Raw genomic sequence first — 10,941 nt, 5'->3', positions numbered from 1 at the left:
CAACAGGTGAATTCTAGCTGTCCACACCGGGCATAGGTCAGTTTAACTGTGTTGGTCAGGGATATCGATTTTTCATCCTGCCCCTTCCCCACGTGATATAGTTACACGGACCTAACTTCCTCGTAGAGACCTGTCCCGAGTGAAGGAGGCTGGCTCTGTCTCAGGGAAGGGCTGCTGGCGTGTGCACAGTTTGAGTATCTCAGTGATGGCAGGGTGTCCAGGGCTCCGAGCAGGCACCTCTCCTTGCTTCCTTTTCCATACAGCTAAATAAGTATATTGACAATAACCTAAGGGATGTCTGCGGCCACGAACAATTAGCTTCTTTCTGTGGTATCCGGGAAACACAGACTCTCAGCAACTGGGGAGTCGGGGATGCCAAAGGGGAACTTGACCTGAGACACCAAAGGCTCCTGGAGTCGTACTGAAGGGGGATTTAAGATTATTTAACCAACAAACCAGAGGAGAAATTGTGGGACTTTTCCCCTTCATTGAGCAAACCATCGGATGCTTCCTTGGATGATTAGACTCAATGGGGTCAGATCCCCAGCTGGTGTCAATCAGATATAGCTCTATTGGTGTCAGTGAGTCAGATCCCCAGTAGGTGTAAATCAGCACAGCTCTATTGACATCAGTGGGCCCATGTGATGTTCCCCTGGTGTTATCTGGCCTGGTGAGCTGCTAGGTCGCTCCAATCCTCGACTCTGGTAGCCGGCCTTACCCTGCTCTGCTGTGAGAACCCCCACTCCTGGCTGTTCACGCACCGACTCTGGCATATAAGTCGTTCCCAGCTACGTGAGTGAACACTTTTGGCCAGCCATTGCTTGGATTGTGCAACCGAATGACACTAGCCAATATCTCCAGTCCCAGACACAACCCTAGGAACCTCCATCTTGCAGTGTCCAGTTATGCCCGCTGGACACTGCAAGCTTATATGAGTTCATCAATTTAACAAAGAAATTCATATTGTGGAAGAGCTCTGACCTTGTCTCTGCAGGTCCCACGCTTCCAGGAGGATTATGCTGGCCTCCGAGCCTCACTGCGACCCTCCACATAGCCCTTCATAGAATATCATAGAATATCAGGGTTGGAAGGGACCTGAGGAGGTCATCTAGTCCAACCCTCTGTTCAAAGCAGGACCAAACCCCAGCTAAATCATCCCAGCCAGGGCTTTGTCAAGCCGGGCCTTAAAAACCTCTAAGGAAGGAGATTCCACCACCTCCCTAGGTAACCCATTCCAGTGCTTCACCACCCTCCTAGTGAAAAAGCTTTTCCTAATATCCAACCTAAACCTCCCCCACTGCAACTTGAGACCATTACTCCTTGTTCTGTCATCTGGTACCACTGAGAACAGTCTAGATCCATCCTGTTCAGAACCCCCTTTCAGGTAGTTGAAAGCAGCTATCAAATCCCACCTCATTCTTCTCTTCTGCAGACTAACTAATCCCAGTTCCCTCAGCATCTCCTCATAAGTCATGTGCTCCAGACCCCTAATCATTTTTGTTGCCCTCCGCTGGACTCTTTCCAATTTTCCAACATCCTTCTTGTAGTGTGGGGCCCAAAACTGGCCACAGTGCTCCAGATGAGGCCTCACCAATGTCGAGTAAAGGGGAATGACCACGCGATATGACAAACTTTGCATTGGATACCACACAATCGTATTATAAGGCAGAACATGGGAGTGCAGGACGGGTGTTCCCCCAAGGTACAGGGTGTCACAGCCAGATTCCCAGCTGGGGCTACTTGGTTTAGCTGCCTTGAAGCTATGCCAATTTGTACTATCTAAAGGGCTGGCCAAATGAAAGATTCCTCCAGTAAAATGCCAGGGACCAAAACTTCACTGAACTTTGTGAGAAAGGGAAGCGGCAGCAGACACATTCCCAGAATCCATGAATCAAAAATGCTTGAGGATACAAACTGCTATGCAGTCTCACTGACCGGAATGGGGATCTGTGGGGATGGCTGAGGACTGAATTTGACCCCTGGTATAAAACCTACCTACCACTAAACATGGCTAGCACATACTTAAACTATTAGGCATTAGCCACACTGGAAAGTTTTGTCCTGCCAAATAAGTTAATTAACCTTTAGCACATTGAATGTCTCCACACAAATTTGCTACCCACACACTGCTGGGGCTTTAGGCTGTTAGCTCTGCTGCAGAGAAACCTAAATCACATTTGTTTTTAGCCTGTGCTAGTGTGTCATAGGACAGTGACTGGGGAGATGAAAAGTGCTGGTGAACTAGCTTGCATGCTACTTAAAAGGCCACTGTTCCCCGGTGCCCCAGTCATTCAAAGGCCTATAGAGGTGAAGGCCAAAAGGGAGCACGATGATTGGCTCAGTTTCCTCATCTTTAAAATGAGGATGATGTGAAGAGCTAGGTATTTATTCGTTTTCTTATTGTAGTCAGACCTCCTATAGGAAAGAGGCCTTAGAATCCCACCCCGTAATGTTTGCATTGATCCCAATATCTTGTGGGGAAACGAGTTTTTAGACCAAAGTCCAACCTTAGTGTAAAGACTCCAGGAAATGGAGAATCCACCACATCCCTAGGTGAGTTGTCTCACTGGTTAATTACCTCCACTGTTAAACATTTGCACCTTGTTTCCCATTTGAATGTGCTTAGCTTCAGTTTGCAGCCATAAGCTCTTGTAACACCTTTGTTAGATGAAAGAGCCCTTGCGCCTTCTCTCTCCCTAGGCACTTACAAATTGATGCTGGATAAGCTAAAAAGATTCTAACTCCTTTAGTCTGTCACGGCAAGGCAAGTTTTCCAGCCCTCCAATCTTCCTTGTAGCTTTTCCATGGATTCCAAGGCTGGAAAGGATCATTGTGATGGTCTAGTCTGACCTCTTGCCCCAGAATCATTCCTAGAGTAGAACTTTTAGAAAAACAGCCCATCTTGATTGGAAAATTACCAGTGATGGAGATTCTCCCCTAGTAAATTGTTCCAATGGTTGATTATTTTCACTGTTAAAAATGTGCCCCTGATTTCCAGTCTGGATTTGTCTAGCTCCAACTTCCAGCCACTGGGCCATGTTAGATCTTTCTCTGCTAGACTGAAAAGCCCATTATTAATTATTTGTTCCCCATAAAAGTACTTACAGACTGCAATCAAGTCACCCCTCAATCTTCTCTTTGTTAAGCTGAATAGACTGAGCTCCTGGGGTCTATCGAGCAGCGGCTCCAGGCACCAACGCTCCAAGCATGTGCCTGGGTTGGCAAGCCATGGGGGGCACCCTGCCGGTCCCTGCGAGGGCGGCAGTCAAGCAGCCTTTGGCGACTTGCCCATGGGAGGTCCGCTGTTCCCACGGATTTGGTGGCAATTCGGTGGTAGGTATGCCGAATCTGCAGGACTGGGGGCCTCCCGCAGGCAAGCTGCCGAAGGCTGCCTGATTGCCATGCTTGCGGCGGCCAAAAAGCTAGAGCCGCCCCTGGGTCTATCACTATAAGGCAGGTTTTCCAATCCTTTAATAATCCTTGTGGCTCTTCTCTGACTCCTCTCCAATATATCAACATCCTTCCTGAATTGTCGGCAATAAAACTGGACAGTATATCCAGCAGTAGTCGCACCAGAGTCAAATGCAGAGGTGAAATAACCTCTTGACTCCTACTCAAGGCTCCCCTGTTTATGCATCCAAGGTCCGCATTAGCCCTTCTGGCCACAGTCTCACACTGGGAGCTCAGCTGATTGTCCACCGTGACCCCAAAATCTTTTTCAGAGTCCCAGGATAGAATTCCCCATCCTGCAGGTGTGGCCTCCCTTCCTTGTTTCGAGGTGTATGTATTTCCATTTCATTTACATTTTGCCATATTGTTTGCTTAAGCCCAATTTCTCAAATGAGCCAGATCTCTCTGTATCAGTGACCCATCCTCTTCGTTATTTACCCCTCCCCCAAGTGTGGTGTCATCTGCAACCTTTATCAGTGACGATTTTATCTTTCCTTCCAGCTCATTAACAAAAATGTTAAAATAACATAGGGCCCCCCCTTGCCGGTTATTCAATATCCATCTCAAAGCATGGGCCAGCTCCAGTAACGTACTATTTCCTGTGGTCAGGGGACTAAAGACGGGTGAGGTGCTGTGGTCATTCAATAGTGTACCAGTTACACACAGACCATGCGAATGCTCTAATCTCATGTGGCATGATTTGCTGCTCTTGCAGACGTTCCTAATGAGCTCACCTCTGTTGTAGATTTTCCCAGGCTAGGAGAGGCAGTTACAACACAGGAGCACGTGGGTAGAACTCCGTCTGCTCTTGCATTGTGGAGAGGGGCAGGCCACGTTTGAATCATGTCCCTGAGCTGTGCTGCAGCCATGCTCTTTGCATGTTCAGGAGAGTGGCAAATACATGGTTTGCTCCTTTGTGCACTGCAAAAGCATACAGTGTGTCTTGAGTTAGAACAGGGACCCCCTGGTTTATTCGGAGGGGATCAAGGGCCACTGTGTTACAGCCAAGTCTTTGGTTCTGCAGCACAGATGGGACCAAAGGGGGCTGATATTTGCTTTGGCAACTTCCCTTGCCATGCCGGTAAAATAGAACTCCTGTAAGTGAATGCTGGAACCAGCAGAGGGAACGACAGACAGACAGGGCCGATCACTTTAGTGGGGTTGCTAAATGCATCTGTGAAATTTCACACTGACCCACCCCCCTTGCTGCCCCCCAGCAGCTCCGGCTGGCTTTAGTCCACATTCCAGCCCTGGATCTGGGGACCTACGGAGGTGGGGATGGAGATGGGCAGGCAGCATGGGCTCGTGGATTCAAGGAGCAGCCCGAGCTGCTCTGCCCAGCACTTCAGGAGCCAATTTGTCTGCTGGCCTTGAGGATGCTGAGTGAGAGGCTGAGGGGAGGGGTGGGTGTGGGAAGAAGGGGGAAGGGGCTGTAACTTAACGATTCTAATTAGACACAAGGCTCAGGGACTGACAGGCAGGAGGAAGGAACAGCTGCCTGTGTGTGAGACAAAGAGAGACAGAGAGAGAGCAGGGAGGGCTCTGGCCACATCTGTCTGAGGCTTAAGGAAGGAAGGAGAAGAGAAGAGAAATGAGCTGAGTGAAGATTAGGGCTTAGGCTATCTCCCCAGCGACAACAGCAAGGACGTGTCTGGGAAGTCAGAGGGACTTAGAACATTTGCCCCGTAGACCCAGGTCCCAGCAGAGCCACAGAGTCTGAGAAACCTTTGGGGCCAGAAGAAACTCCTCTTTCCCAGTATCCTTCTCCCACTCTTCGAGCTGGGATCTCTAAGGCATGGAGGAGCAGCTGGACTGGGCAGCCTATGGCGAGAACCAGACAGGCGACTGTGAGTACGAGGAATGGAGCCCGTCCCTGGTGCTCCTCCCCACCATCTATCTGCTTGTTTTCCTGCTGGGCACCACAGGCAACGGCTTGGTGCTGTGGACCATCTTCCGGAGAGGGCAGGAGAAGCGGCGCTCAGCCGACACCTTCATTGCCAACCTAGCCATGGCTGACCTGACCTTTGTAGTAACCCTGCCACTTTGGGCTGCCTACTCCTGGCTGGGATACGACTGGCCCTTCGGCTCCTTCACATGTAAGCTCAGCAGCTACCTGATCTTCGTCAACATGCACGCCAGCGTCTTCTGCCTGATGGGCCTCAGCATTGATCGCTACTTGGCCATTGTGCGACCCATGGCTAATGCCAAGCTGAGGTGGAGGGCCAGTGGGCTGGTGGCCACCATTGTCCTCTGGGCCTTGGCGGCCATTTTGGCCTTGCCAGCCATGATCCTCCGGCAGGCAGCGGTGCTATTGGGAGAAACCAAAGTGACATGCTATATGGACTACTCAGGCGTGGTGGCCAATGGGACTGAGGGGGCATGGGAGGTGGGGCTGGGCCTGTCCTCCACGATGCTGGGCTTCGTGGTCCCCTTTGTCGTCATGCTGACCTGCTACTTCTTCATCGCCCGCACCATCGCTGACCATTTCCGGAAGGAGCGCGGCGAGGAGCTGAGGAAGAGGAAGCGACTGCTGAGCATCATCATCGTGCTGGTGGCCACCTTTGCCCTCTGTTGGCTACCCTACCACCTGGTGAAGACCATCTACGTACTGATGGACCTAGAGGTGATTCCCTGGTCCTGCGGCTTCCATGCCTTCCTCAATAACTTGCACCCCTACTGCACCTGTGTGGCCTACATCAACAGCTGCCTCAACCCCTTCCTCTATGCCTTCTTTGACCCTCGCTTCCGGCAGGCCTGTGCTGCTGTCCTGTGCTGCAGCAGGGCACGCTGGCCAGGGTCCAGCAAGGACAAGTCAGCCAGCTACTCCTCTACCCACAGTCAGAACCTGCAGGGAAAAGGTGGGGAGCTTCCACAGGAGAAACTGGGTCCAGGCAGGCAGGGAACTCTGCTCCGAGGCTAAGAGAAGGGGGATGACATGGACCCTCCTCTGGGGACATCAGGTAGAGTGAGTCCTGCTCTGCTGTCCCTCTGTCTTTCATTGCTTCTCTCACTCCTTCTTTCATACTTTATTTTCTCTCTCCATCGCTGTCTCCTTCATTCACCCTTCACCACCTCTTCCATTTCTCCTTCTTCTCTTCCTCCAGCTCTCTCTTGGATTTGCTTCTCCCTTGTCACAGGCCTTGTGCAGATAAAGCATTCCCAAGACCCGTGGCTACCCCGCAGAACCTCAGCGCAACCCTTCCAGGCACGGACTGTCCACTAGGGGCACATCTACACTGTGGCTGGGAGAAGCCTCCCAGACCTACCCACCCAAGGATGGATCCAAGAGCTCTGGCAGGCCTTTGCCTGGGTGGCTACCCAGGCTGCCATCCACTCTGCAATGGCCACACACTGCTATTTTTAGTGTGTTAGCTCCCGCAGACCTAGCCTTATCTGTCTCCCCAGCTGCAGTGTAGACATACCCTAAAGCAGCAGTTCTTAACCAGGGGTCCAAGGCTCCCTGGGAGGCCATGAGCAGGTTTTAGGGGGTCCGCCAAGCAGGGCCATCATTAGACTCACTGGGGCCCTGGGAAGAAAGCCAAGGCCCCACTGGCCCGAGCCCTGCTAACTGGGCTTCAAGTTGAAGCCTGAGCAGCTTAGCTTCGCAGGGCCCTCTGATGCCTGGGCCATTGCCCTGCTTGCTACCCCCTAATGCCAGCCTGGCTTTTACGTGTGGAAAAACAATTGTAGCACATAAAGGCTGTGGGGTTTTTATAGTACGTTACGAGAGCCACCGAAAGAAGAAGGTTGAGAACCCCTGCGCTAAAGGGCTCATGACCTGCAAGCAGACAGCCCCATTTCTGTATTCCCGGCCCTTCCCCCACACACCGCCTTCCCCACCCCCCAGGGCTGGCAGGGGCCAGCCCTGGTCACTGGCTGGGCATTAGGGCTGTGGCATTAGTTTGGCGGTGGTGGTGGAGGGGGGGGGGGGCTGGACGACTACCCCCAAATAACCACTCCCTAATGCCCTCCTGGCTCTAGAGTGAGCCTGATCTGCACAGTGTCTCATGGCTGGAGGGAACGGTTGGCTGCTGCTGCTTCCTCACCTGAGACACTGGCTCCTGCCCCCCTGAAAATTCACTCTGCCCATTGTCTGCTATGGTGGGGTGAGGGGTAGGAGAAAGAGTCTGCAACCCCCATCCCCATCCACGCCCTCCTCCCCCTCTCTCTCTTAATGCCTCCATCAATACCCAGACCCACAAGGTGTTGGGAGCAATTCTTCCCCCAGCTGACTGGGGTCAGTGGGGAAGCTGCTACCCGTGGGATCGCCCCCCTCCGCCAGGCACATACATTCCCTTTACTGAGAGCCACCGTCCCCTCACTCAGCCTTCCCTCCTTTACATCACCCACCCACCCAGGATCCCCCGCTGGGCTTGTTTCATCTGGGGGTGAGTGTGGGCCCCACAGCCACGCCACGCTGTGTGGTGTGTGTGTAGGGGGGAAGGCGTATGTGTCCCACTTCAGCCATGATGTGAGAGGAGGAGGAAATCATCTCACAATGGTGGAAAAAGAGGGGCTGGGGGCAGGAAGGTTCTCCCCCCGCCCCCGATTTTGAAATCCAAGCTGCTGCTCCCTCATGGTCCTGTGTTTATTCACCTGCTCACCTTCACCCACATGTCAAAAAAAGACTGTGAGGAGGTTAACGAGGGTCACAGCTCACATGTTGCCTTCTTCCCTCTGCTCAGATAGCCTCAGCCACAACTCCAAAGCAGCTCAGAGGATGAGCATGCAGGGAACTGCCCTCCCTGGAAGGAGGGGCTTTGGTTTGATTGCGGAGGGGGGGCTACATAGATATATATTGCTCTTGCTTGTTAACCAACTCCTGATAATAATACTTGGCCCTTCTCGTCAGCAGATTGCAAAGTGCTTCCCAAAGTAGGTTGGTACCAGGTGGGGAAACTGAGGCACGGTACAAGGAAGTGCCTTGCCCAGAATCACCTAAGAGGACAGATGCAGGAATAGCACCCAGATTGCCAGCGTCCCCAGGCACGGCTCTACTCGCTGTCCATGCCCTGAGTCCGATGGACTATGGGAGAAGCTGTGTAAGAAGGGCATTGTGGGGAGCGAGGGGTGGGCAGTTTTGCTATTCAGACTGGGCTGTGGCAGAGGAGAGGCCAGTGGGTCACTGGGCTGCATCTCTTGCCATGTGTCCCTTTTCTGGGTGAGGGGCTGAAGGGCAAGGGAATGGGACGGAAGGGCCAGGTCGGCTAGCGACCAATGAGTGCAGAGGAGCAGGAGTTGGAACAGCAACAGGAAAGCTGTGAGATTGCAGCTGCTTCGGTAGGATGCAGTGGATTTACTGGGCCACCCACCCACGCTGCCTCTCAGGACCATGCTAGAATAAGACCTGCGCTGCGTCCACATCCCTTTTCACCCATAAGGGATCTAGAGGGACTCTGGGCAAATAAGAGCAGTTCCTGACCTGACCCAGCCCTTGGGGGAATGGTGAAGACTCTCGGCTTGCTACGGATCCACTGAGGCTGGAGAAGGTGTCCCAGGGAGGGTGGGCAGCTCCATTTGAACTAGAGCCTGGTTAAAAACAGGTCATCTGCAGCCTTTTCTCCTTTGGGACACAGCGTCCATGGTTCGGAAGACCCTAGTGCCCACAAGCAACCTGTATTTCCAAGTGGACATCTGGTGACAGAAGAGAGGCCACGATCCCCTGGCGAGATCTCCAGGCCAAATATTGTTCTGGGCTGGCCTGGGAGCATCCTCACAGCTTGTGGGGGCGTCTCTGGGATTCCAACCCCTGCAAGGGCTGCCCCATCAGAACTCTGAACAATGGGGTCGGCCTTGGACTGTGGGGTCACGGCTGAGACAGGGGCTGCCTCTTGTCATGCCGATGCAACAGGCAGTTGTTGTGTATGATGAATAAATGGGCCTTGACTAGATGCCTCTTGTCAGGTGAGCTCAGTAACTGCCCTGGGGAAAAGTTAATGGAGATCCTGGTTAGGTATGTGTGATCAAAGAATGGGGGGAGGGAGAGGTGGGGAAAGGGGGCAGAGATGGGAAAGGGATTAAATGGGGTAGGGAGGGGGGAAGAGAGCAGAGGGGAGTGGGGAGCAGAGAGGGTGGAGGGGGCAATGTTGGGGTGGGGAGAGCAGAGATGGGGGGGGGCAGAGATGGGGGAATGACCATGGTGAAGACGGAGGATAATGGACACAGAGTGGGAAGAAAGGGTGGGGAGGAGAGACAAGGGGAAGGAGACAGCTGGATGGGGGTATGTGTGTGTCACCACCGTTTAATCTCTCCTGCCACGTCCCTGCAAAGCCAGACAGCTCCATGAATTTACAACTGGAGTGAACAGCTGTTTAGGAGCTGCTGTTGGGTGGAGCTGCTAAATGAAAACCAGATGTGGAAGCCTAGTGGGTGGGAGGCTGGGGTGGGAAGGGGGGAGAAGAGCAGAAGGCCCTACCTGGTCAATCGACCCCCCCAAACATGCGTGGGTTAAAGCGCCCCTTAGCTGCTCAGGGGTGGTGAGCACACGCAGGCTGGGATGGGATTGTGGGCAGAGTCACTCGTGTACTCCCAGGAGAAGCCAGATCCTGGGCCATTTTTCTGACCAGAACCAGTTGCTTGTCCAGACCTGCTGGAGAATCCTTGGGACAGAGAAGAAGCAGCTTTCCCTTGTGGTGGGAAAGGACAGAATCAGCCTGCAGAGGCACAAAGCTCTGGAGGGGACCCCTAGTTTGTGCAGTAAATGAGGTATTTGTGGGCACATGGATGTCAATGTGTGTGTATGTGTTGGTTCCTACTTCTGAGCAGGCACTGTGTCCATGTGTGGGTATCTACTGTGTGTGCATGTATGGTGATGTACATGTATGTTGGTGTCTGCTTCTGTATGTCTATGTGCAGGTATGTTGATGTACATGTGTGTTATGTATCTGTGTGTTGGTGTCTGCCTCTCTGTGTGTGTCTGTCCATGCCTGTTGGTGTACATGTGTGTTGGAGTACATATGTGTTAGTGTTTGCTTCTATGTGTCAATGTGCATGTGTGTTGGTATCTGCTCCTGTTTGCATGTGTCCAGGCATGTATGTTGGTATAAATGTGTGTTGGCATCTGGTTCTCTTTGGTTGTTTCTGTCAGTGCATGTTGGCATACATGTATGTTGGTGTACATGTGTGTTGGTGTGCGTGTGAACAATTTCATCTCTGTAGCAGTGTGCAGGAATTGGCATACACATGTTTGTGTGTCTGTGAGCTTGTGCCTTCATTTCTGTGTCTGAGGGCACACACACACACGAGTGCTGTAGCATGTAGGTCTGCATGTGAATGACAGCTGCCCACATGTGATTTTAAACCAGGGTCCTCCAGAGCTAAAATCATGGGCTGCTCAAGCCTGAGCAAAAGAACCAAATCTTCTTCCCCAGGAGCTGTGACAACTCAAGCTTTTCACAGCTTGGCACAACAGAGGACCTGTAAGACACACTCTCCAATGGGATGCATGTGAACTGCTTCTCCTGGTGTGTCGGCCTGTGTGTGTGTGCATGC

General features: G+C 52.5%; 1 protein-coding gene across 1 annotated transcript; it reads left to right on the top strand.

The window, feature by feature from the left end:
* Positions 1 to 4,967: 4,967 nt before the first annotated feature.
* APLNR (apelin receptor) lies at positions 4,968 to 9,321 on the top strand. The gene has a single exon (XM_030561821.1). The coding sequence runs from the start codon at positions 5,246 to 5,248 to the stop codon at positions 6,368 to 6,370; it is 1,125 nt and encodes a 374-aa protein (XP_030417681.1). The 5' UTR covers positions 4,968 to 5,245; the 3' UTR covers positions 6,371 to 9,321.
* The last annotated feature ends 1,620 nt before the right edge of the window (positions 9,322 to 10,941 follow it).

This window comes from Gopherus evgoodei, chromosome 4 (genome assembly GCF_007399415.2).
Source record: "Gopherus evgoodei ecotype Sinaloan lineage chromosome 4, rGopEvg1_v1.p, whole genome shotgun sequence".
Classification (NCBI taxonomy): domain Eukaryota; kingdom Metazoa; phylum Chordata; order Testudines; family Testudinidae; genus Gopherus; species Gopherus evgoodei.
Note: the sequence above shows the minus strand (reverse complement) of the source record. Positions and strands in the feature narration are given on the sequence as shown.